The sequence below is a fragment of the Triturus cristatus genome, chromosome 4_2 (assembly GCF_964204655.1).
Source record: "Triturus cristatus chromosome 4_2, aTriCri1.1, whole genome shotgun sequence".
In the NCBI taxonomy this organism is placed as follows: domain Eukaryota; kingdom Metazoa; phylum Chordata; class Amphibia; order Caudata; family Salamandridae; genus Triturus; species Triturus cristatus.
In genome coordinates, this window is record NC_140586.1 from 30,015,931 (window position 1) to 30,043,506 (window position 27,576).

At 49.6% G+C, this 27,576-nt stretch overlaps 1 protein-coding gene across 1 annotated transcript in view; it reads left to right on the forward strand.

Annotated features, from left to right (window-relative positions):
• The window catches only part of CDK2 (cyclin dependent kinase 2), a 115,846-nt gene that overhangs the window by 55,003 nt on the left and 33,267 nt on the right, over positions 1-27,576 (forward strand). The window contains exons 3-4 of the mRNA XM_085599876.1: positions 2,521-2,691; positions 2,983-3,084. Of these exons, the coding sequence (XP_085456002.1) occupies positions 2,521-2,691; positions 2,983-3,084 (273 nt within the window). The remainder of the gene's footprint in view (positions 1-2,520; positions 2,692-2,982; positions 3,085-27,576) is intronic.

Sequence of the window (27,576 nt, forward strand, 5' to 3'; positions counted from 1 at the left end):
AGCGTAGCCACGCCACCTTAATATATTTTTAATCAACTTTTTTCATTGATGGTTTACATCGTTTTAAAAACTGAACATTTCCATTGCAAACAATTGTCTTCTTTAGCTTCTGTATTTGCCTTATGCAGTGCTGTGTCCTTTGTTTCTTTGATCCAGTACCTGGTTTTCATATTGCATTTTCCACCTTTGGTACTTTACATTGGTGCTTGTGTGTGTTTTGTTTTGGCCAGTTTGGGTCATTCCCTCTCCATGGCATTCCCACATTTGAACCCTCTCCTTTCTTGTCTACCATGTCTTGTTATACCAGTCTGTCCGTTTTTTTGCCAGGCTCCCCATATCGTAATTTTTTTTACTAATATATGTTCTCTGTTGGATTTTAAATTGACTATTGAACTTCAAATACTTTAGGCTAAAAGTAATCTTTGTGAATGTTGTGCATGTATGCTCTCTCTCTAGTGTTGTTGCATAATTTTCCGAACTCATTCGTTTAAAGAATTAAACTCTTCTGTTGCCCATCGGGTGGCATATTTCATCATATGACCACCTCCATACACTATTAAGAGGCTCTGCCAGTGTATTCCACATCCCTTCATGAAGGGGAGCTCTTTATGACCCTTTGTGTTAGTGTTCTGATAGGTGTCCTAAAGCAGAACCAGAGGGGGATAAAGGTAAAAATAAAACTACCTACTGGTTGATGGTTGACTTTATTCTTGTTACCTGTGTTGTAGGATTACAGAGACAACTGCAGAGGAATAATGAACGCCTGTTTATGTCTGCATGTTTCAGCCCTGTATCAGTTGTCTATAACGGCGGTCTCCATGTGAGGAGGGAACCTGCGATTAAATATGTTACCAATGAGGGTTTTGGTCCATTTAAATGGACAGGTTTGAAAAATGACACACTAACACTAGAGAGAGAGAGAGAACCTACGTGTTCATTGATTAATTTTCTCCAAGTATTTGTAGTTAGATAACCTAGTATACTCTGGCGGGTATTTTCTAAAGTTAGCATGCTTTCTTCTAGTTTATGATGAGGTTTGTAAATTGAATGCGCAAGAATCTGAATCTTAGGGAAAATACCATTGGGTGTGTCAGTGCCTCTGATAAGTCTTCTCCTGTCCCCCAATGCTTTCTCCCACATTTAGGGTAATTAATTCCTTTTGAGTGTTGATCAGCGCATGATATATCTAGGAGATTGATGTGTGTGTGTGAATATATAATTGATTTTTCTGGGCTAGTGAGTAAATAAGTGCCTTGTCTAAATTGGAGACCTGTCCATTGAGCTTTAGATCTGAAGCTGCTTTTAGGGTTTGATGTCTAGATCTGCTCTGATCTCTTCTAGCTTAGGTATGCCTAATGTAGTTCCTCGGTTTTAACCGTAACAGTTAATTCACTGCATGTGACCTCGATCTGACCCAAAGTTGGCGTTGTATGCGTCACTTCCCTTCTAGTCCTTTTTTGGTCTTATCACTGGCTTAGTCACCAGTAGGAGGTAGTTTAGTACTTTGCCCCCATATCTGTGTGTGACCGTTACTACCCAGGATGTGGCTATCAAGTTTAACACCTGGGTCCTTCTATCAATAAAAACCCCAATTATTCACTATTAGTAGTTGGGATGCAGCATGTTGCTCCTTTAGTTGGGGTTCTCTGTAGTGCTGACAGCACTCTCGTAGGTGCCTTGTTATCATGCAGTAGTGACCTAACTAGTTAATCTAGTTTCCTGAAGAACTGCTCTGGGATGGTGCATCAAGATTTTTTTCGAATATATATATATATAAATCTTTTGATGGAGATCGTTTTGTGTTTGGCTACTCTTCACATCAGTAACTGTGGTGATTTCTACAGCTAGTAATGTGTGTAGTCTTTGGATGAGGGAATCCAGGATTTCACCGTAAACATTTTGGGGATCTGTTGACATCCAGCCGCACAGGTATTTCAAGTTGTCACTTTCTATCCTTAACTATAGTTTCCTGATGGGAGTAATAACTTACCCACAGCCTCAATTCTTTTGAAGTTATGTAGAAAGGAGCAGTTATTTGTTGATTACAAGAAGAAACTTAGCCTCATGTGGCAACCGCTTCAGTAAATTGCCTCTCCATGATTATTCAGTAAAGGCTGGTAATGAGCCGCAGTTTGTTTTCCAAACCCACCCAGTCTGCAGTTTACATTCCTGCCTGTGCCTACAAGTTATGGCAAATCTGAATTTACAATATGGCCTAGTCTTGGCTCACTGCTCTCATCTGCTGGTTGGTGGCATTTATGATTAAGCTAATTCTTATTTTGTTTCTGTCCAATGCTGTGGATTATAAACTTTAGTCTCTGAACATGTTTTCTTGCATGAACACGGCTAATGTGCAAATATAGTTTAGGGCACTCATTTGTTTGCTGCATTTCCCCCCCCCCCCCACCCCCCCCGAACCCCCCGCCCCCTATAGTGACGTAAATGGTGTTTGATCCATTTCTATATTCATTCACATTACTCCATTCAGTGCTTCATCTAATTGCTGTTTCTTCCTCTCAGAGTTACCTCTGTCAGCTGCTACAGGGGCTGGCATTCTGCCACTCACACCGGGTCTTGCATCGGGATCTGAAACCGCAAAATCTACTCATTAATGCTGAGGGAGCTATCAAGCTTGCTGATTTCGGCCTGGCAAGAGCGTTCGGGGTGCCGGTGCGGACCTATACGCATGAGGTGAGTGAGGGGTATGTTGGTTAAATTGTTGTGTTTAAATCAATGAAACTTTATTAAAGGGGTCGTCCAGTAAACGATGTTTAAGTACATCTCAAAACCAAGGCAGACAATGTTAAACAAAGCAATATTCTAGAATGTTTGTTGCTGACGATTGTTTGAGATGCAAGACTGTGTAGTGAGAACTGTTTCTTTTCTCTGCACTGTAGGGTCCCTTTAATACCGCCTTTAAATAGTGAAAATTAGCCAGAAGTTCTAGTGTGTGCTTTAATCCTTGTTCCATATCTCCTATAGGTCGTTACTCTATGGTACAGAGCCCCAGAGATTTTGCTGGGTTGCAAATATTACTCAACAGCGGTTGATATTTGGAGTTTAGGCTGCATCTTTGCCGAGATGGTAAGAAGTTGTTCCCTATAAATGGCATTGTTTACTTCTTCATCTGTTGGGTAACCCATGAGGAGAAGAACAGATGGCCTCTTTACTGACCTGTTACATATATTTTGCCAGAAAGCTATTCAAACCTGGGATGTCTGTTTAAACACCTGTCCATTTACTACTACTTGTGTGATTTTCTTTACACCTCATGCCTGGTTTTCATTTTTTATTTGTTTTTCAGTCTTTTGACTAATTATGTTTGCATTGCCAAGTATTTTGTGACAAGTTGAGAGATTTACTGCAGAGACTTGATTCATTGTGTTTTTGGTCTTTCATTTGCGTTTGGATGCTGCCATTGAATCTATTGCATGTTGGTTTTCTTCAAAGCCCTACTCTCCAAAATGAGTTGTTCTGAGATGCACTTTGTAGACCTTACTGTTGCCAGCTGCCCCCACAAGTGCTTGGTGGAATCTGGACAACCTTCCAGATTATTTGAGGCTGCTAAAACTCCCCAGTTATCTGTCCCCAACCAGGCAAGGAATGTTGGTGGTAGTTAACTCAAACCAACACTGTAGCATATTATCTTTGCTGCTTGTGCGAAGACACTGTATTGTGGTTGACAAATCTTGGCTGCATGGAGTTTTCTGTTTCCTCTTTATAATAAAGTTGCAGATAGCATTTGTATATTCCTGCAAGTAGCTCAAAATGTGATTTTTGAATAGTTATTGCCTTTAGCTTATTCAATGCAATGTTCAACACTCCGTCCATCATCCCCCTTTGGTTTTGCGGTATTCAGAGATGCACAACACATTGTGTTACATTGGTTAAACAATGGCCCATACACCGGTATTTTCTACCAGGCCCATTTCAGGAAGCTACAGTGAAAGAACCTTGGTGTTGCGTTCCCAACGCGTGAAGTTTCATTCACAATACATGCACTTGAAGGAAAATAACTAGTTACGTCACAGTGTCTTGTGCTCTGCGAAGACTATGGGGAGAGAAGACACAAAGGGGGCATTGATTGGGAAGGGAAAAGTCAGCAGGAGCTGCTCGAACAGTACACCAGAACAACATCCATCTTAATAAAAATGGTGTCTCAATAAAATTGTAACCCTGTTAATAAACATCCTTCTAAATCTCTAAATTAATGTCTTTTTATGCAATATTCATCGTCGAAACTAGAATTTTTAAATAAAACTCAGTACTCGGACTATTGTGACACGCAAAATTGCAGATTAATAAACACGCCAACACCTCTCACACCCCCGCCTCCCCCAACCCCTTATAAAAGCTCTTTGGAATGTCTTGTATGAGACCTGATAACCACATTACTGCTGTTTTCACCCCTAAAACCTAGCTTAAGATGTACAATAAAATGTATTCCAGTGTGACTACAGACACGAGGAGATGATAGACGGTGTTACCCCGCAACCGGTCCCAGGATGCTTGTTTGCAGTTCAGGGAATACCTGACTTAGCAGTTCGGGCTGGACTGTTCAAATGAGGCATGGGGTCAAGACTGACTTGCATATAGTTGGGTCTGAACTGAGGTGGCGAAGTGAGCTAAAGAACGATGATGGATTCAACCCAGATCTGTGACTGGGGGTGAGTGTCTGAAGTTTCAGCTCTCCGTCCATCATCTCTTTGTGTTTGCTTTGTTCACCCTAAGTTGGCAGGGTATGCCCAGACGTGGGTCCATTGCTCACTTTGCCACTGGATTCAAGCTAGCCTGGTTGATAAGGGGTGTTACCCCGAAACCGGTTCCAGGATTCTTGTTTCCGGTCCAGGGAAGATCTGGCTTGGCAGTTCGGGCTGGACTGTTCCCATGAGGCACAGGGTCAAGACTGATTTGTATAGCTGGGTCTGAACTGAGGTGGCCAAGTGAGCTAAAGAACAATGATGAATTCAACCCAGATCTGTGACTGGGGGGGTGAGTGTCTGAAAGGTTTCAGCTCTCCATCCATCACCTCCTTGTGTTTGCAGTTTGACAACCGCCCCATGTGGCAAACCCGCTTCACACACACCCTCTACACTCACAAGTGACTTAGACCCATGCTCCATTTATGTCCCACATGAATGAGCAAGAGACTCATTGAAGGGGACGGACAGACCAATTTAAAAGGCCAGTACACAGCTCGCTCGTAGAGACCAGTAAAGCGTCCTGTTTTGCAACTGTAATCTTATTGCTGACACCAGTCAGTGGTCTACAGCCTAGTGAGCTAACAGTCATGCTTGATACGGAGGTTGGAGACACCGGGCTTTTCCAAACCACAGAGCTGTGCTGTGGTTAGCAGTCCGTTCTGCAGAAATACACCGCACACATGCTTGGTTGGCAAATGTGGGGTGGTGTCAAAAAATCTAGTCAATTCGTGCCACAGAAAGCCTTCAACACATAGACGTTTGTCAGATGTGCTAAGGTGACTGCTAAATAAACTACATAGTTTGCCTTGATGGAGTTGGGGCAAGGGTGAACTCTAGTGCCATGCAGGGGAGTAAATCATTTTGAACTTGGTGAGCAAACATGCGAAATGTAAAGAATTTTTTTTTGTATCGGATGAAAACAAAGTTGTAATGTGCAAATAATAAATGTTTGCTGAAATCTAGTTTCCACGGATTGTTTTGTACACTATACAGTTTTATAAGGAAAATTGCATTTTAGTGGGAACATTTTGGGCCATTTCAATGGAAAATGTGCTGTTTGTAAATGACACTGCGTAATCTATTTATTAAAAGTGAGTTTTTGAAGATGAACTGAGAAGCGTTCCTGTCCCTGCCCTGATGCTTTAAGTGAACTAAGAGGCACGTCGGGCGTCATGTGTATATGTGGGCTAGATTCTTATTATCCATGGAGCAAATGTTTAGTCTGTTAAATCAAACCAAATGGGTTTTTTTGTACAGCAGAAATCCTGAACTCTCATATTGAAAGGTACTCTCGTATGTCATAATGAAGAAAAACATCGCTGTGCAAAATGAAATGGTTGCCTAGGAAGACATAAGACCAGTTTATGGGTCAGGTACAATAAATTAGGTCGAGTAGATTTTTGAAGTTACTAGACCTGCAGGTCTGGTAACCTTTTTATGATTTTTAGAGGCCTGCCCAATATTGCTGTTCCTCCTGCCCTGGAGGGGGAGGTCGAGCAGGCCCTGACCTGAATGCCCAATCAGTCCATCCGGCCCATGCTTTAGCTTCTACATACTCTTCTCATCGGAGTCCACTGAGCCATTCACCCAGTCTTCATACCGCTGCGAGTTGGTGAGCGGAGGCTGGTGAGTGTCGTCGTCGTCGTCCCCCCTCTTCCCCAGGCTGGCTTTGCTGATCCTTCACCAGGTGAAATCTCCCGGGGCGGACCGCCTTTGGTACTGCGATCGGAGGCCTGCTGCCGGCCTTCTTGATTCCCGTGACCACCCAGCTCTCCAACACCTACTAGAGGGGGGCATGGCCCTTCCCTGCCTCCCACCATGGCCTCGGGAAGGAGCAAGAGGGACAGGACTGTCCAAGAAATGCTCCTCAAACAATCGGGGGCTCAGTCCTGAGATCTAGCTTCAACATCGACCACGGAGGAGCCCTCAGACTCCGTGCATACTGAAGCGACAATCACCCGTCCCTATCTTGAGGCGTTGTTCGCCTTGCTGTGAGAAGACCTTCAGTCACGCAAGAGAATTAGCTGGAGAGCTCAGGGAGGTTTGCCGAGACAGACATGGGCAATAGAGTTTCTACTCTGGAGGATCACGAACGGGGGTGTGACGCAGAAATGGAGGAACTCCAGCGAGAGATCCTGCGCCTCAGATCCACTCCTGGACCTGCAGGCCCACGCTGAGGACCTAGAGAACAGGTCCTGGCATGACAACACTTACATCCGAGGCATTGCATCTGGGGCCGAAGGAGCGGACATTTTTACTTTTGGGGCAGAGCTTTTCCGATCTATCCTCGAAGCCCCTCCCGACACAGATCAAGCAAGCTTGATGGCGCCCAGAGTTGGCCCCTGAAGATCCCCGCCCCCCCATCCCAGATATACTAACTTCCAGATCCAGACCAGCCCCAGGACCACACTATGTGGCACCCTCATCTACAGACCACCGGGCCCTCGCACCCAGTCCGCAACCACCATCGCCAAGCTCGCCGCACCCCACGCAATCGCCTCCACGGACCACAACCTCCTCGGGGCCCTGAATTTCCACCTCCACAACTGCATCGACCATCACTCTCCTAGACAGCCTCGCCAACCTTGGACTGAAGCAGCTGGTCAACACACACACGCACAGAGCTGGACACACTTTGGATCCTATCTTGGCAGGAGGAACAAACATCCGGATCTGAAAGAAACACGTTAGTTAGATTCCTCACCTTAGAATATCCCCAGGTGTCAGACTGGATCCGGAAGATTTTTCGTCAGCAATACCCCTTGCGCGTTGCTAGGCGTCGTCTGCGGCTCCGCGTCCGTCGTCGGCGTCGTGTGCCGGAATGACGTCGTCGGAGTACTTAGACGCCGCCCTCGCGCGCTGACGTCAGTTCTCCTTTTTTCCGCGCCAGTAAGCGCAGATCCGGGAGAGCTACCCCTTTTAGTCTTCTTTTTTTTTTTTTTTTTTTTTTTTTTTTACTACGTTTTTTTATCCTTTTTGATCTTGTCTCGACTCCGGTGCCGGTAGGATGCCTGGTTTCAAAGCCTGTGCTGACTGCAACTGCTTGATGTCGGTTACGGATCATCACTGCCGGTGGCTTTACTGTTTGGGCCTCGACCACGACGCGGAGTCGTGTTCGGACTGCAAGGCCCTGACCGCGAAGGCTAGACGGGAGCGGTCCCGTAAGCTCCTCGAGCTTCGCCACTCTGCTCCGCGCCCCTCTCGATCTCGGTCCAGGAGGAGGTCCAAGGATCGGTCGCGGAGCCGCAGCCGATGTCATCATCGCTCGTCTGGCTCCAAGTCTTCGGGTAAGTCGAAGCACTCCAAGAAGTCCAAAAGGCGACACCGCTCTTCGGACTCCCCTCGCCGGTCGCGCGACTCGGCCGAGGGTCAGGGTGGTTCCACCCCCGCGGCTCCAGCGGAGCTGCAGGCGCCTCGCAAGTCCCCATACCCGCCGGTCCCTGGGACTGACGCGGCGCCGGCGGAAGTCAGTGCCTTCCTCGCGGCCATGAGGAGCTTGGCTCCGCCGTCGACGCCCGCTGGCGTGCCTTCGGGCCCCGCGGACCCGACTGGGACACCTTGCATGCCGGCGGCTCCGGCCCCGTCGCCGGCTTCGACGCCGCAGGTTCCCGAGGGACTCGCCGACGCCGGTCGACCTCGTCACGTCTCCTCCGCCGGCGTCGACACCGGTTCCACCTCCGGCTCCGCTCGGCGTCGAGCCCCAGTTCAGCCCCGCTCCAGATCCGGCGCCGTTACGGCGTCGATGGACGCCGCGTACGGCGCCGTTAGAGACACATTATGTCTATCGTCCGGCTCCGCTCCTTCCTCCTGTTACCAGGAATCGGATGACGGGGGCGACTGGGAGGGGTCCGTGGATCCTATGGCCGTTCAGGCTCAGCTGTCACAGGACTGGGCAGATGAACTGGGGGAGGCCAGTGGTCTGGATACCTCTCCAGACACTGGATTCATCTCTCCTCCGACTGTGGCTTTGGAGGAGGGTGCTGCTTTCTCTGTGGTGCTGCGCAAGGCGGCCGCAGCCCTTGGGCACGAGCTGCTTGCCGTGGCTGTGAGGACTAACGTCCTCACTGAGGTGCTTCAGTCTGCAGCAAGCTCCACTGAGCCTCTGCTGCAATTCAATGAGGCCCTCATTGACGTTCTGCAGGGCACCTGGTCCAAGCCCTCCACTGTCCCTCCTGTGGACAGGAACGTCGCCAGGCGCCACCGCCCTGCTCCGGGCGACCCCAGTTTTCTGTCCCAACACCCCACCCCCGAGAGCCTGGTTATCCAGGCTTCTACCTCCCAATCCTCCTTCCCGACCGCTCCGCTGGACCGGGATTCCAAGAGACTGGAACAGTTTGGCAAAAAGCTGTTCTCCTCCCTTAGTTTGGGTCTGCGGTCCTTGAACACCGCCTGTCTTTTGGACCGTTATTCCCACTCTCTGTGGGATACGGTGGAGGACGTGCTGCCCCTGTGTCGGGAGGAGGCCCAGACACGACTTACCCAGGCTCTGGCCGATGGGAGGGATGCAGCACGACATGCAATCCGATGTGGGCTTGACACTACGGACTCGCTGGGTAGGGCGATTTCTACCACGGTGGCGCTTAGACGTCACGCCTGGCTGCGGTCCACGTCCTTTTCGGGGGATGTCCAGAGCACTCTCATGGACATGCCCTTTGATGGCACTCGCCTTTTTGGTGAGAAAGCGGACAGTGCGCTGAATCGCTTTAAGGACTCCCGGGCTACGGCCAAGTCCTTGGGCCTCTCGGCACCGCGGTCGCAAACTTCTGCCTTTCGTGGCCAAGGAAGGGGTGCCTCCTCACGTCCGCCTAGCCACCAGCCGCAGAACCAACCTGCGCGCGGACGTGGTTTCCGCCGAGGCGGTTCTGGAGGACGACGCGGTCAGCCCACATCCACCCCGGCAGCATCCGCCTCCAAGCCTTCCTAGTCCGAGCTTTCCGGCCCATTCCTCGACAGTGGGCGGCAGAGTTCGCCATCACCTGCTCCACTGGCGTACCATCACCTCGGACAGGTGGGTGCTGCAAATCGTCCGAAGGGGCTACTCCCTCCCCTTCGAGACGACCCCTCCAGCCATGCCACCGCAGCACCACCGTATCTCGGAGGATCATTTGAATCTTCTGCGAGAGGAAGTTTCGGCCCTCTTGGCCAAAGAGGCCGTCGAGCGCGTTCCGAGCCCAGAAGTAGGTCGGGGTTGTTATTCCCACTACTTTCTGGTTCCCAATAAGGGCAAAGGGGGCCTACGCCCTATCTTGGACCTCAGGAACGTCAATGCCTTCCTCCGGAAGGAACGGTTCAAAATGTTGACTTTGGCTCAGGTTCTAGCTGCCCTCGACCCTGGAGACTGGATGGTAGCGTTGGACTTTCAGGACGCATATTTCCACATCCCCGACCTGCCGGCCCACCGGCGTTACCTGCGGTTCACGGTGGGCCCGGAGCATTTTCAGTTCACCGTGCTCCCCTTCGGCCTCACCAGTGCCCCTCGGGTGTTCACGAAAGTGATGGCGGTGGTCGCAGCTCATCTGCGCAGATCAGGGGTTCCAGTCTTCCCCTATCTCGACGACTGGTTGTTGAAGGCGGGCTCGCCCCGGGCAGTTGTCTCCCACCTCCAGACTACGGCGGATCTCCTGCATTTGCTGGGGTTTTCCATCAACGTGCCGAAGTCACACCTGAGTCCCTCTCAGATGCTCCTCTTCATCGGAGCGGTTCTCGATTCGTCGCAGTTCCGGGTCTATCCTCCGGAACAGCGTGTCCGGGATATACAGGCCCTGATTCCCATCTTTCGGCCTCTCTCCTGGGTTTCGGTCAGGCTAGTGTTGCGGCTTCTGGGGCTGATGGCCTCCTGCATCCTACTAGTGCATCACGCCAGGCGGCGCATGCGGGCTCTGCAGTGGGACCTGAAGTTTCAGTGGGCCCAGCATCACGGCAACCTGTCCGACCATGTCTTGATCTCGGAGGGCACTGCACAGCAGTTGCAGTGGTGGCTCACGGACCGCTATTGGGTCACGGGCAAGAGCCTCTCCCTTCCCCAACCGGAGCATGTCGTAGTGACGGATGCGTCCCTCCTGGGATGGGGTGGCCATATGGGAGAGGCGGAGATCAGAGGCCTCTGGTCTCCGGCGGAGTCTCGCCTCCACATCAACCTGTTGGAGTTGAGAGCGATCCGACTTGCACTGAAAGCCTTCCTTCCCTCTGTCGGGAAGTGTCGTGCAGGTGTTCACGGACAACACCACCGCCATGTGGTATTGCAACAAACAGGGCGGGGTGGGGTCGTGGACCCTTTGTCAGGAGGCTCTGTGCCTCTGGACGTGGCTGGAACACCAGGGCGTCACCCTAGTGGTTCAACATCTGGCGGGCTCTCTGAACACCAGAGCAGACTAACTCAGCCGCCGGTGCATGATGGATCACGAATGGCGTCTGAACTCCGAAGTGGCGCAAGGTCTCTTTCAGCAGTGGGGAGAGCCTTGGTTAGATCTATTCGCCACCGAAGAGAACATGCAATGTCAGCAGTTCTGCACGTTGGAATTTCCAAGGCGGCACTCGCTCGGCGACGCTTTTCGTCACGAGTGGAGTTGCGGTCTGTTGTACGCCTTTCCGCCTATACCACTTCTGCCCAGAGTGCTGAAGAAGATCAGGCACGACCGGGCCCAAGTCATCTTGGTGGCTCCGGATTGGGCACGAAGGTACTGGTATCCCGAGCTACTCAGTATGTTGACCGATCCTCCGATACGTCTGCCCCTTCGGGAGGATCTTCTGTCGCAGCAGCAGGGGACGGTCCTCCACCCGAACATGTCCAGCCTCCACCTCCATGCGTGGAGTTTGAGCGGCGGCAGTTGATGCCATTTGACTTGCCTCCTGAAGTCTGTGATATCATTCTGGCAGCCAGGCGTCCCTCCACAAAGACGGTATACGCCTGCCGGTGGAACAGATTTGTGGCATGGTGCACAGCAAAGGCTGTGGATCCCCTTTCCGCCCCTCTTTCTGAGGTTCTCCTCTTTCTTCTTTCTTTGGCCCGGCAGGGCTCTGCCCTGGGCACCTTGAAAGGTTATCTTGCTGCCCTCTCTGCCTTCTTACGGCTTCCTGATCAGCCTTCTCTTTTCAAGTCCCCTGTGGTTCAACGCTTTCTTAAAGGCATTACTCATACGTTCCCTCCTGTTCCTTTCGTAATGCCTCAGTGGGACTTGAATCTTGTTCTCCCATTTCTGATGTGCGCTCCCTTTGAGCCACTTCACAATTGTCCTCTTCGTCTTCTGACGCTTAAGACTGCTTTCCTGGTAGCCATCACCTCGGCTAGACGGGTGAGTGAGCTCCAGGCTCTATCGTCCAAGCCTCCTTTTCTCTCTGTTCATCCGGACAAGGTTGTCCTTCGGCCTCGTCCCTCTTTTCTACTGAAAGTGGTGACTCCCTTTCATCTTGGGCAGTCTGTCACCTTGCCCACCTTCTTTCCGCCTCCGCATCCTTCCAAAGAGGAAGAGAGGCTCCACAGTCTAAACCCAAAGCGTGCGCTCTCTTTTTATTTGGACCGCACAAAACAGTTCCGGGTGGACGACCAACTTTTCGTTGGATACGTGGGTGCTAAGAAGGGAAAAGCTGTGCACAAACGGACCATCTCCCGGTGGGTCGTATTGTGCATCAAAATCTGTTACTCCTTGGCGAAAAAGGACCCTCCTGTTGGGCTGCGCGCCCATTCCACTCTGGCTACAGCGGCTACTACTGCTTTGGGACGGGGAGTCCCGTTGCAGGACATCTGTCAGGCGGCTACGTGGGCTTCGCTGCACACGTTTGCCAGGCATTATTGCCTAGACAGCCAAGTCCGGAGGGATGGCTTCTTTGGCCGTTCTGTCCTCCAGGACTTTCTGGTGTGATCTTGGTTCGCAGACCCACCACCGGGGATGGTATTGCTTGGGTATCTATTCTAAGGTGAGGAATCTAACTAACGTGTTTCTTTCAGATGAACAAGTTACTTACCTTCGGTAACGATGTATCTGTAAGAAACATTAGTTAGTTAGATTCCTCACCGACCCACCCATCCTCCCCGTTCTGCGAACTGACATCTAGGGTTAAGGCTATCCCTTTCAGGGCCCTAGAATGTTTTGGCACCAGTGTCGGTATATTGCATGGCTCTGCGTTCCTGGCGCGGAAGGCTATGTACAAGAACTGCCGTCAGCGCGCGAGGGCGGCGTCTAAGTACTCATTCCGGCGCACGATGCCGACGACTGACGCGGAGCCGCAGGCGACGCCTAGCGACGCGCAAGGGGTATTGCTGACACAAAATCTTCCGGATCCAGTCTGACGCCTGGGGATATTCTAAGGTGAGGAATCTAACTAACGTTTCTTACAGATACAGCGTTACCGAAGGTAAGTAACTTGTTCTTCAGCCACACCACCCTGCTGCCCTGGACGGACCACCACTGCGTCCATTTCACCTTCAACACCACCACCGCTCCCAAGCCCGCCCCATGACCACCACAAAGAAACTGGAGTAATGTCAGAGTAACTCCTCAACACCACCCTCCGCCAAGACCCCCCCCCCTAGCACCAAGACTGACACTAACTCCGGAGCCACCGTACTCCACTGTTGGTTTGCCCGCTGCGCCGACATACTCACGCCCCTCTGGCCCCCCGCCAGGCAACACATGCTGAAGGCCGCCTGGTTCACCACAGAACTACAGGAAGCCAGACGCTCGTACAGACGCCCAGAGAAAACCTGTGCTTCCGTGGTTTTCTGGTTTTGCCAGAACAACCACAGAAGCGCCCTGAAGGAATACCACCAGTGCATAAGGGACACCAAACGGACCTTCATAAAGGACAAAATCCAGACCAACGCCAAGGAGCTGTTCAGTGCGAAGCCACCAACGTCGTACCTTCCCAGCTACTCTGCGACAAGCTCAGCTCATACTTCCACTGTAAGATCTACGACCATTTCAGCAAACCGACTTGGGACATCACTAGTCCCACCTCACCCCCCCTTCACAGCCGATCAGCCAACGATCTCGACCTGGGAACCCGCCACCATGTAACACATCACCGCGACCATGCACAAAACCTGCTCAGGAGCTCCCACGGACCCCTGCCCCCGCACATATTCCACCATCGCACCCAAACTTGGACGGACCATCAACGCCTCCTTCACGTAGGGCATCTTCCCAGAGGACTGGAAAGCAGGCGGAGGTTAAAACTCTCCCCAAGAAGCCCACGGCCGACCCAACGGACCTGAAAAACTACCGGCCCATCTCTCTCCTCCCTTTCGCAGCCAAAGTCACCGAGAGACTCGTGAAAGCTCAGCTAGATGTCTCCCAGTCCGGATTCCGCAGTAACCACAGCACCGAGACAGCCCTCCTCGCCGCCACTGACGACATCCACATGCTACTCGACCAGGGACACACCGCGGTCCTCATCCTTCTAGACCTCTCTGCAGCCTTCGACAGTTTCTCATCGCACCCTTGCAGCCAGACTTCACTTCACGACGCAGGGATACAAGGAGCCGCCCTTGACTGGATCCGATCCTTTATCTCCGGCAGAACCCAGAGGATTAGACTTCCTCCCTTCCTCTCCGAACCCACTAACATCAACTGTGGAGTGCCCCAAGGCTCATCACTCAGCCCCACGCTCTTCAACGTGTACATGGCCCCCCTCACTGCCATTGTCAGACAGCATGGGCTCAGCATAGTATCCTACGCAGACGACACCCAGCTCATCCTCTCACTCACTAAGAATCCCAAAGAGACCAGACTCTGCTTCCAGGAGGGAATGAAGAACGTGGCAACATGGATGAAAAACAGCTGCCTTCAGCTCAACTCACAAAAAACGGAGGTCCTCATCCTCGGACCCTGCAATTCCATCTGGGAGAACTCCTGGTGGCCCTCCGCCGTCGCAAGCCCACCCTCCCCTAGAGACCACCACGCACGCAACCTCTGCATCATCCTCGACTCTTCCCTCTTCATGAACCGCAAGGTCTACTCTGTCGCCTCCACTAGCTTCAACTGCCTGTGCATTCTCCGTAAGACCTTCAAATAGGTTCCCCCCTCCCCCCCTCCGGCTGCAGAAAGACAGTCACCCATGCACTCATAAACAGCAGACTGGACTACAGCAATGCCCTATACGCTGGAATCAACAGATCTCTCCTACACAGACTCCAGATCATCCAGAATGCCGCTGCCAGACTTGTCATCGGGACCCCACGCCACGAACACCTGACTCAACACCTACGAGACCTCCACTGGCTCCCTGTCGGAAAGAGGGTCACCTTCAAACTCCTCACCCACGCCTACAAATCCCTCAACATCCGACCCAAATACCTCAACGAGAAACCTCCGCTCCGCCGACCTCGCCCTGGCAGAGGTCCCCCAGATCCGCAGGACCAGAACAGGCGGGAGAGCCTTCTCCCACATCGCAGCAAAGACCTGGAACGGGCTCCCTGTGAACATCTCGCCAACCCTGCACGCATTCAGGCCGGACCTCAAGACCTGGATCTTTGACTGATCTGGAGCACCCCCCAGCGCCTTGAGACCCTCACGGGTGAGTAGTGCGCTCGATAAACCCCTGATTGATTGATTGTGTTCTTGATTTCACCCTGAAAGAGAAGATTCTACAGAGCGCCAGAGACAAACGCCCCATCCAATTTCAAGGTCACACTCCGGTCCTGTATCAAGACCTGGCAGCGTCCACTCAACAGAAGCTCAAAGCCTTTTGACCTGTTAATTGCGTCTGCAAGAGATTGGGGTGCCCTACTCTTGAGGGCACCCCTTTCGCTTTGTCTTCCGCCTGGAGGGGAAATTGCACCTGCTCTGCTCTCTGGATGAGGTATGTCACCTACTAGATTTGAAAGACCCTTTCCTTGTTCACCCCCGAGCGTGGCGGCATGGCCGCAAGAAGCGGGAACCCTGTGACCGCAAGATCACGAGACCCTCCTTGGCTGAACTGCGCCCAGACTCAGTAACCATTGACTGGGAGAGGCAGGCGGTCCTAGTCACACTGTATGGAGCTCCAGCGGGGCCGACGATGACATAACAGAAACTGCACCTCCATTTCATCTGTGTTTTTCTGTTTGTTTCCCTCCTCTCTCATCTCTGTGTGGGTGGAGCCGGGAGCTGGGCCACTAACATTCCTCTTCCCGACTAGTATGCCGTGAGGTACCACACCTTGGACAAAGGCATTTCATTTGACATCAGTTGGTTATTGTTAATTTGGGCAAGTTGGGCCTCTTGTTATGGGTTTTCGTTGGACCTGGTCACAAAATGCATGCATACCATCAACACTGCCCCTATGCAAATGACCCAGCTACCTCTGTGCTTGGGCGATACAGTGGTGAGATAAGGCAATACAGGATAATACTAAGCGCAGCTTCTTACTTGAAATCGCCATGACTAACCAATTAGTAGGTCTCACTTTCAATTTCAAAGGCTTCAATCACTCGGTGGAATGGAGCTGTGTTGTATCTTTCCTGGAAAACTCTGGGGCACACATATGCTGTTGAGAAGCATCTCCTCCCCAAAGACCAACACAGACTTGGCTCAAAGTATCCCCCCCCCCGCCCCCCCCTGTCCAAGTCCGCTTGGGTTGGCGATCCTGATCTCCCGGGATTTTCAGGGGAAGGGTGGGATCTAAACAGGCAGAAATTAAAGGTAGGCTACTAGCATACTCATTAACCATTGGGTCCAATAGCATCACAGTGTGTTCAATATATTCCCCCCAAATGAAGGGCAGTAACTCTTTTTTTTTTTGCAGAACGGTGACTGAGATCATAGGCTCACAGAATATGTTGGTGCTGGCGGGAGGAGACCTAAATCTAGTGTTCAATACCGAAGTAGACAGATCGGTGCAGCGCCACAGCGAGGCAGGGGCCCTTTCCTTAGCAGGACTAACCTGGTTGAGAAACACGAGCCTTATGGACATTTTGAGATTCCCGGGACTACGCATTTTATTCCCATGCTCATAAAATCTATGCCAGACTTGACTAGTTTCTGGGCAACTCGGGGTTGCTTCTGTGGTCCAATCGGCGTAGATTGAGTCTCGCTCTTTATCTGATCACGCTGCAGTGATGGTGGCCTTTACAGTCCCAACTTCTGGTCCATCTTCTAGGACCTGGTGACTCGAGGATACCCTATTCCAGCGCCCAAAGGTTATCACCCAGATTACAAAGACAATCACAGATTACTTGTTGATTAACAATAGCCCAGAGGTTTGTCTCCACCCTATGTGAAGCCCTGAAAGCAGTAGTCCGAGGGGAGTTCATTGCCATAGCAGCCACAGATGAGCTCTGCAAGGATAAAAGGGATAATCTAGCCCGCCAAGTCCTAGAACTCAAGCGTATCCATAAGAGAACAGGAGGAACTAGAAGCAGCCCAGCTTGCGGGCTTAGACACCGATAGAGCCGATTATGTAGCACTCGGGCGATGACATTGGTTTTATGTAGGGGGCGACTGCTCTGGCCGTCTCTTAGCTAACTGGCTGTGTATCCAACTGCAGGAGATTAGGAGTCCAAAAGGTTTAGGACGATGAGAAACTGGAATGATCAGACGACGCACACATTGTAGAGTACTTCCATGACTATTACCAGGCCCTTTATACGGCACACGACCTCCACATGGATGTGGCATCCGCATACATTATAGATGCTGCTACCACCTCCCTGACGACCGCTCGGGCATCTGAGCTAGACTGACCAATTCAAATCGAATAGGTTGTATCTAGCATAACTCTCCAAAAACAGTCTAAGTCTCTGGGCCTGGATGGTTTCCTGGCCTCCATTTGTAAGGCCTTCTGCCGAACCTTAGCACCTCTCCTCACCAGACTGTTCAATGTGATTGGTGATCTTGTTTCGCTTCTCCCCTCTATGCTCAGGGCAACGATAGTGGTAATCCCTAAGACTAGAAGGACAAAACTCGATGTTCTTCATATAGTCCTATTTCTCTCTTAAACACAGATCTCAAGATTTTCATGGGTATCCTCGCCCCCTGGCTCAACCCCCTACTCCTGGGCCTTATTGACCCGGACCAGGCCGAATTTGTACCTCAACGGCAGTGCAGTGATAATGCCAGACGAATTCTCCATCCCAGAGGTACGGTCAGGAGAAAATGCTTCTCACTGTTGACGCTGAGAAAGCATTCAACAGGGTCCACTGGCTCTACCTAGCAGAGACCATGGCACACCGTGGCCTGGGTGACCGCTTCACAATGAGGATCCTTAGTAGCTACACACAACCCACAGCGGTGGTCCGCGTCAATGGATGCTCCTCAGCCCTACTCTGCATTGGTAGGGGAACTAGACAGGGGTTCCCGTTTTCACCGCTGTAGTTCGCCCTCTACTTAGAGCCCATGGCCCCTAAAGTCTGCACTAATTCACACAGAAAAAGGGAGTCCAATTAAGAGAGGAACAGCACTGTAATCCCGTGCTGTTCCCTAGCGGGGATTCCAACATGGCGCCCGTCGGAAGCACCCTGGAAAGCGAGGTGAGCGTTCTAGATGCTGCATCCAGTGCGACATACGCTCGTCAGGAGAAGCAGGACAGGGCTGAAAAGGATACCGAGGAGCGTGAACGCTCTCTCGTCGTCGTCCCGAAGAAGGAACCAGAGTCACAAGGACCTCGACAGACCCCCGAAGAGTGAGAAGGAGCCCAAGAAAGAGAAGACCTAGAGCGACCACCGGAACTGCCCAGAGGCAACGCGCAAGACTCCCTCTGCCACGACCCCGGAGGGCCATGGCACCAGGCAAGTGCCTTTTATCTCTTACATCACTGCGGGGTGGTGGAAAATAGGTGTATAATCATGCCACAGATAATGTGCACTAGAACCCCCTCACTTCTAGTCCCTAAAGACCCTGCACTACCACCTCCCCGGGTACAGGTGACGGTGTACTCCCTTCCTTAGTCATAGAGCTGACTATTGTTTTGCTTCTTTCCCGAGGGCTGTACAACCTCCGTTCCCTTTCTCCAGTGGTCTTGGCTGAGACCACCAGGAAACTACCACGTCAGCACCCAGGCCCCAGCAGCTGACCAGGACTCTTCAGACAGTGAATGGACTAAACCCTAAAGAAGCCTCCTACCCTTTTGTTTTGTTGTTCCTCAATTTATTTGGCCCTCTCTGACATACTGGTCTCTGTGTACCCAATAAATCCATTTCATCCCACAATCCTGTCTCAAGTGTTCTGCATAGCTAGGTGACCGCAAGCACGTTATATACTTATAAGGGGATGATGTTATAGTGTCTCTGGAGGAGCCTTCTGCCTTTTTACCTGCCTTTTTTAGACGAGCTGGAGGCTTTCGGCCTGGCATCAGGCTTGAAGATAAATATTAACTAATCATAGGCCCTCAACCTCACTCTTCATCCACATACTTGTCTTGTGAGCTTTCCCTTACCTAGTGGCCTCGACATCCATCCCCTATCTTGGTCTCCAAATCACCCCCATTATCACCAACACTGTAGCCCTCCACTATCAGACCCTGACCCATCAGATAGTCTGATCTGCTCAGATGGCTGTCTTAATCACTATCGTGGCTAGGGCGAATATCAGTAATAAAAATGGCGATCCTCCCCAAGATAATTTTCCTTAATCAGGTACTCCCTTCTATACCACCTCCTGGGACATTGCGCTCCCTCCAACAGGAGATAACATGTTTGTGTGGGTGGAAAAGCGCGCACGTCTTCTCAGACCTTAGCTGTAGACTCCCAATGGAGGGCTAGGACTCCCGAACATCTACCGCTTCTACTAAGCTACCCAACTTCGGGTCTTCTTGGAATGGTTGTGTGCAGATTCGGAAAAGCGCTGGCTGTTATTGGATAGGACACTGGCTGGTTGGGTTTTATGGAGCATTCCCTTCCTCCCTAATTAAGCGCGACCCAAAACCCTAGACCTCTCCCCTATCACTAAAGTGTCACTGTCCATTTGGGATGGATTAGCGACGGAGAGACCGAACATTTCCCCCCCACCACCACCAAGTCCCATAGTTAAGAATCCGGACTTTAACCTGGTCTTGTATAATCCCTCATTTCAGGTCCGAAACCAAGCAGTCTGTAGGCCTAGGGCAACCTGTTTGATCTGGAGAGCCCCCTCCCTTTTGAGTCTCTACGTGCAGAGTTTGCACTTCCAGAATCGGAGTGATGGCATTACACCCAGATTTGCCACTGGGTGATGCACCACGCCGCATCGGACCCGAGCGGCAACTCACTCTTTGAGCGCTGGCTCCTTTCTAAGACCTTTGATAAACGACTGGTTGCGGTACTGTATCGAGTAATAGTTTGAACTACGAAGGTCCACAAATCCTGGAGCCAGGAACGTTGAGAGACTGAAATAGGCAGGGAACACACAGCAAAAGAGTGAGGAGAAATGTACTATCTGGTATGGCACACCGCCCATAACATCGCCAGTATCGAAACAGCCATGAAAATAGTTACCTATTGGTACCGCACCCCCCCCCCCCCCCCCAACTGCACAAATGCAACCCGTCCAAACCCCCAGAGTGTTGACGTCAATGCGGGTCCTTTGGCACGGTGCTACATATCTTGTGGGACTGCCCAAAACTCATGTCCTACTGGTTGCAGGTACTTGCAGATATTAACTCCCACTTCGACACAGAGCTTCCCAGATTTCTGACTTGGATTGTTCTGGGCCTCCCTAATGCCCTAATCTTTCCCCTTTGGATCCCGGTGGGGTATACCGGCCTAGCTTTGGGTGCGGCCTTACAAAACCTCTTATCCCATTAGGGATGTTAAATGGTAGCGGCACTTGCAGTCGATAACCTTTCAAGTATTGCCCGGCGGTAATCGCCTCTTATACCATTCGATGACAAATCAACAGAGAGGCAGGCGCCGGAGACTGGAAGGCAGGAAACAAAGTTTTATTCTCTCCGGAGGAGAACACATCAGGTCAGACAGCAAGGTATCGTCACGAGGTGCTCTAACCACATCTCTGAGGCCTGGCCTCTTATACACAGGTTTATAACTTTATTGCAGGTTTATCATACATGGCACATTCTTGAGATCGCTTTGATACATGAAAGAACATCCTCAGAATCCCCACTTCAAGCTAGTTCCCACACATATCTACAGTGGAAGTCCCCACCCCACCCACAGTAGGAGATGGCTATCACACAGCTGGACATTCCGCCAATTCCCGGGGGTGTGTGCGACTGGTCGGGTCTCAGGGGGTGGGGGGACCTTGATCTACTGTAATCCCTTTGATGTGGGGTGTTTCCCTTACAGTAGGGGCAATAAACTGCATCCGCAGGGCTAGGTGATGGCCTGGGATCGGCCCGGACAATCGGGCGCAGAGGAAGGGGGTTATCAAAGAGATGTATGACCATGTATGGGATGTCGGTCAGGCGTGGGATGTGGTTCCATGGCAGGGTCGCGCAGAAGGAGAGGGTTTATGGCCCATGTATGAGAGAGCGGGGGTGGCCGGCGCGCGGGGGAGGTTCGCAGCGTCAGGGGGACGCGCTGGCGATCGGCAATGAGCAGGGAGAGAGACCAGGGTGCCTAAAATGGCTGCCGTGCGCTTTCCTATGTGTCGCGCTGGGGAGAGACAAGAAGGCGCAGATAATGTTCAGTTACGAGCTACTTTTCCACAGGGAACGGGCAGATTACCACACACTTAGGCTGGTTACACCGTCTGTGGCACATAATAGGGATGGAATACATTACTCTTTCCTTATCCAACCAAGGGGCATCATATCCCAAACTGTAGGGCCCCTTTTTGACTCTACTGACCTCAGAATTCCGGGAACTTCCCCCAAATACTTACGGCTCTTGAGACTGCCCGTGGCCCTTACCGCCTCAGCTTAGGAGCCCTATGTAAGAAAGCTTCTCTAAGGTACAGTCTGGGGGATTGTCTTCTGTTCACCAGGTCCAGCAGTGGGAGGGGGGGCAGGGGAGGTTTGTTTTATTTTATGCACACTAGATTGCACAGTGCCCCGGAGATAACGGGCTCTGAAATGCTGATGTAATATTTTTTGTTTCAGCTGATAATACCAATAAATAAACTTAAACCATAAACATTTGTGATGATCTGTACTTCTTAATCAACGTTCTTTATCGATCACCAGTTTATTGCATACAAGTCAAGAAATGCGAGAAGCCTGTATCTTTAGGTACATTTCATGCTTTGTGGTAAATTGTGATCTTACAATTTAGATGTAGTTGAATGTATTTTGCTTTAAGTTAATGCAATTGAGTAGCAGAAATGCAGCCTGATCACTACAGGTTAATCACCGAATGCCAGGGAACCTAACAAGATGATGGTTTAGTTTCTCTCCAAATTATTTATATATTTCTTTTTCTGAGCAGTCCTCCAGATAAGTGGTGGTCCTGTCTATTCTGTTAGTTATAACATAGCGAATTGATCTCATAGAAAAAATAACCACTAATTGATATACTGAGCTTTAACCACATTTCCACCTGCAGTGAACTACAAATGTCAAAATCTATTACAACAGCAGTTAAGTAACCCTACTTGTTCTTACTGCCTGACCTGATAGGGGCTTTATCGTGATTTTTTTTTTTTTTCTTCATTGACCTCAATTTCCTGCTACTCCAAATAAAGCATTGATTGCATCCTCCAAAATTAGAAGTATAATACTCATTTTAAACCTTTTGAATGAGTGGCCATGCTTGGACATTGTTAGGAACCTAAGTGGCGAGTGATATTGCTTGGGGTGGAATCAGCTGGTTCGCTTAATTGCTCGCATAAACTTACAACCTAACCATCCTGGCGATTGCATAAGGGGGAGGATTCTTCTTGTACACGAGTCTACATTCACATGTCTGTTTAACAGATGTTTTTTCTTTTCATGATTTTGTTGCTTGAGGAAATGGGTATCTAGTGATGTGATCTGCAGTTATGACCTGAAACTAGGTGGGAATGTGACATACTTGGCTCTGTTTCCAGTGTGCTGATGTATAGATGCAGCATGATCTGAAAGGGAGCTATTATTCTCTTCCTCCTGTGGGACGTCAGTGTGGTCCATCTGTCGAACCAAGTGCTTACTTTGATATTTATCCCTGAGGCCAGGAGTACTATAGTAGAGGATGACTATTGTATAAAGGGAAACCGCTACTAGCAGCTTTTTATCTTTCTAAATACTAAGACTGTTCTTCTAGGAATGTGTTAATCATCTTCACTTTCCGGTAGCCACAAGGCATACTCGAAATTGGCAGGGGATCTTGTATAGATCATGTGCCTTTGGACCTATCCTCATGGGGACGGGATTTGTAAAGAGTAAATGTTCGAGGGTGTATGTGTGGAGTTCTGTTGCTTCATATTAAGAAGCACTCTCATTCCTTGCTCTCCTCCATCACATAGCTTGCCTCCTCATAAATGCATTCTTCTGTAACTCTTAAAGCTCGCTATTTAAAAAAAAAAAGAGTGGAAACTGGGATGATAAAAATTTGAAAGAACCCACAAAATCCAAACCGTCATATACATTCACTACCAACTGATTTGGAGACAGCCATACATGGCAGGCTTCCCAAGGAAGACAGACTTTCTATGAATGAGACGCTTTTATACTGCCAATGAATGAAAACTTGAAAAAAATAGAAGTAAACTCAAAGTGTTTTATCTTTGTTGCCCACATACTAAGCATTTTGTCAATCTCGTGTAGAGGAGGAAGCAAAAATATTAAGAGCAAAGGCTTTACGATGGCACTGAGGCAATAATTGCTACAGCAAAAGTGCTAGAACACATTGGCACCTACTAAGCAACTATAGCCCAGAAACATTGCACAATACAGTTCTTAAGGGAAACTTAGCGGTAGAACATAAACAAAGTCCGAGCGAGATGAAGGTAGAAGGGACAATCCTCTCATCTGTAAAGTGAGGTTGTTGCTGGCATGCTTCTGATCACAATGGCCAAGTGTGAGTGTAGTGGCTCTGGTTAGGGCATGCATGGAGCTCTCCAAGCAGATAACCTGGATCGTTGGCTCTAAATACTTTGTCATGCCATCCTGATATCAATATAAATAGAATGTGCAACACAACCTACACTACAACCAGGCAGAGCAAAAAAAAAAAAAACCCAGGACGGAAAATATAGGACCAAATTACTTTACCCTCTTGAGTAATAGGCTGCTCGAGGTGAGCAGCTAGAATATTAAACAAATGTCTGTAGCTTTTACAGTACTTGATTTAGGAAGAGGTTTATCCTAATTTTTTTTTCAACTTAATATTGTAAGATCTATTCCGCCAAATGCAGGAAACCTTAAAGTTACTTCTTGTTACCTGTAGAATCGATCATGGAATACATCTTGCCACAAACAGAGAAAAATGAAATCTAATTCTGTTGATGTTTAATGGTTCCCTGCACTCAGAAAAACACACTATGCTATCCATGTATGTAGGGCTTCTATGTACATTGATAACTTGTGCCCCAGTGGGAGGTGAACCGCTGCCTATTAGAAGATTTCCACTTGGTTCCTTACATGTCACTTGGCTTTACTCCTTTTCTCTCCAATTTTTATTGAAGACAAATACCCATTGCCACCTTAGTCAGACAACTTTATTGCTCTACTTTTGTAGTGCTGACTTTAGGTGGAGCGATACTTCCAGTTTCGTCGTGATCAGACGGAACTGGCACAGGTGTGAGTTTCCATGTTTCTGCCTTCTCTTCCTTCACAACTATGTTCAACATGTCCTAGCCCCTTCCTGCATTTTATCTTGTAAGTGATTCTACCCCAGCACCCTTATCACTGCACATGTAGGAGTTTACATCTAGATAGGTCATTCTACACCAGCTATCCTTCATCTTACCCTCCCCAACCAGATAGGTTGGTACTGCAGATAAGCAACAATTGAACTCCTTTAATGACTAACTTCTATGTCATGTGCTTGGTACTGCATTAGCGCCTTCTTTTTTCATGAATGCACATGTTGTAGATCTGTCTGAAAACTTGGCATCACTGCTGCAAGAGCCCCCCCGTTATTGACAGACTCCTTTTGTATGCCTGAGCAGGTTTTTTTTCGCCAAATGCTACTTAAAGGTGACAATTGAAACGTGCAGGTTGACAAAGATTAGGCCTCTGCCCATTTATCAACCTCACTGCACTTCAGCTGTAGCTTTTTTCATGTTACACCACATCCGGTATTCTTTTGTGTATTCTTAAGTGTGTAATAATAGGGGTGTGTGTTCTTGATAGCTGCACCGGCCCATTAGTTATCCTATCTGAATTGGTCTCAGACCCCCACCTTCAGGAGATGAAAAGCTATCGCCTGACGAGGTGGGTGCTGTAACACAGGAGAGTGGGCAAGACCGCCTGGTATCCCCAATCTGCGCTGGGTGGAGACCTGGTGCCTGCCAAGATGGCGGAGTGAGCCGGCAGACGTGAGATCCCCGGACCGACGTGCAGACTGGACTGCGAGCAACAGTGACGAGATCCCTCGACCTTTACGGAGGAGACACGCGCTCACCGCCTCACCCGCTATTAGGGTGACCCAACCGTCCGTAAATTTCACGTACCGTCCGTAATTGGGACCTCACGTCCGTTGTCCGTGATGATCCCTTTTACGGACGCCTTTTGTCCGTAGTTTTTGGCCTTTCAGGGAACAGAGCTGTTCCCATGCTAGAGGCCTCAGCTCCCTACCTGATGAGGCCGCCTCCCCGCCCATTGTCATTCTGTGTGGGGCTGATTGCCACATCCAGAATGACAATGGGTCAGTCTGGGCTTGGCACAGCATGTGGTGGCCTCCTCCAGCCTCGGTCCAGGGCAGGGCATTCTGTCCCATGGAAGACCAAACACGCCCATGCTGCTGCAAGGGGAGAATCCAGTTAACCAAAGGAAGGCGGTGAAAGAATTTCAAAGGAAAGGATTATAGTTCTCTCACATTGTCATTGGTTTAGAACTGATGCATTTTCATTATTATATTCAAGGAAGCCAAGGTTGCTGCCTTTTTTTATTTTATGCAACTAACAACCAATGACAAAGCCAATACTTCTGGCTTGTTGTAGGTGTAACGTTACTTGTTCTAGGTGTAACCTTACTTATTTTATTATATATCTTGGTGCAATGACAAAAACAAATACCAGTCGAGCGGCACGTTATACTAAGCACAGATTTTTAGCTTAGGTTTTTTAAGTCACACCCTTAATTACAACAAACATCCCATTTGGAGAGACCCCCATATTTTTTTCATCCCACTTAAAGCCCTGGAAACAACACCATGTCACGGTCGCCTCACATCCGGGCACTGTGCATCATGCATGACTCATGCCTTCTACTTTTTCAGATTGCCTATGTGCAGGGGCATAGTGAACCCCCCCACCCCACCCCTTGCTTTAGCAAGTACAGCGAGGGTGAAGTTCTTGATGGGTCTCTTCTGTCTGCATCTCTGTAGACAAAGGCTCAGCTCATAATTAATGTGAAAAGGTGAGTGAGTAAGTAAAGGGATGGATGGATGGATGGATGAGTGAAATGATGGATGGATGAGTGAAATGATGGATGGAAGAGTGAAAGGGTGGCTGGATGAGTGAAAGGGTGGATGGATAAGTGAAAAGGTGGATGATGGGTGAGTGAAAAGGTGGATGATGGGTGAGTGAATGGGTGGATGACGGGTGAGTGAATGGGTGGATGACGGGTGAGTGAATGGGTGGATGACGGGTGAGTGAAATGATGGATTGATTGATGAATTGATAAGATAAAGGGTGAATGGATGGACGGATGAGTTAAAGGGTGGATGTAAGGCTGGATGAGTGAGTGAAAGGGCGGTTAGATGGACAAAAGGATGGATAGATGGGTGAATGGATGAGAGAAAGGATGGATGAGTGAAAGGATGGATGAGTGATAAGTTCAATGGATGGATTCATGAGTGGATGAGTAGATGGGTGGGTGGATGGAATGATGGATGGCCTAAGTGAAAGGGGGATGGAGAGAGAAAGGGAGGATGGGTGGATGGATGACTGAACGGTTGTAAGTTTGAGTGAATGAAAGAGTAAGTGAAAGGATGGCTGAATGGTTGAAAGGGTAGATGGCTGGATGGATGAGTGAATGGATGAATGACTGTATGGATGGATAGGGTGAAAGGATGGATGGATGAGTAAAAGGGTGGATGGAGGGATGGATGAGTGAAATGATGGATGGAAGGATACGTGATGGATAGGTTTGTAAAAGGTTGAATATGGACATGGATGGGCACACCGATGGAAGGACAGAATGAATGGTGAAAGAATGAATGATGGATGAAAGTATGATTACGCATTGTAAGCCCCATTATCATAAGCAACATTTCCAATACATTGACTTTCACATTTATATGAGTCTGTCTCTATATAATATGTGTGCGATGTAACTCACTCCGACACCCTGCCGTACATACGTCGAATGAGTAGCACTATAAAAGAAATTAAATACACATGAGGGAGGGTCTATGTGAAGATGAGGGGCGCCATTGGAGTGTGGTAGCATGGCCCGACTGGCCGGACCGGGCATCGGGCGTTTCCCTGCGAGCTGGAAAGGTGGGGTGGGGGCGGTTTTGTTTCCACAAAGAGACCTGTACATTTGCTTCAAGCAGCGCGCATACTGAAAAACCATGAAGTTCACAATCGTCTCAGCCTAATACAAACTTATTTCCACTTGCACTTAAGTGGTTGTCTATTTACTTACTTGTATACTATTGCGCAACCCCCTTTGATGTGTCTGTAAAACTTAACTTTTGTCCTGAATTTTGACCTCCTGTCCTGAATTTTTGTCCTGAATTTTGACCCTTTGTCCTCCATTTATAAACTCACTGTCCTGAATTTGCACCCATGCCAGTTGGTCACCCTACCCGCTATGCCGAGAAGCGAGACGGGGCCTGTGCATGCAGGAGTGGCAAGGGATTGCTGCGGCAGCAGAAGAAAGGAGAGGTCCTGCTTGGGGCTATGACTGCGTGCAGAGCGGCTCCCAGCGGGCTCGAGGC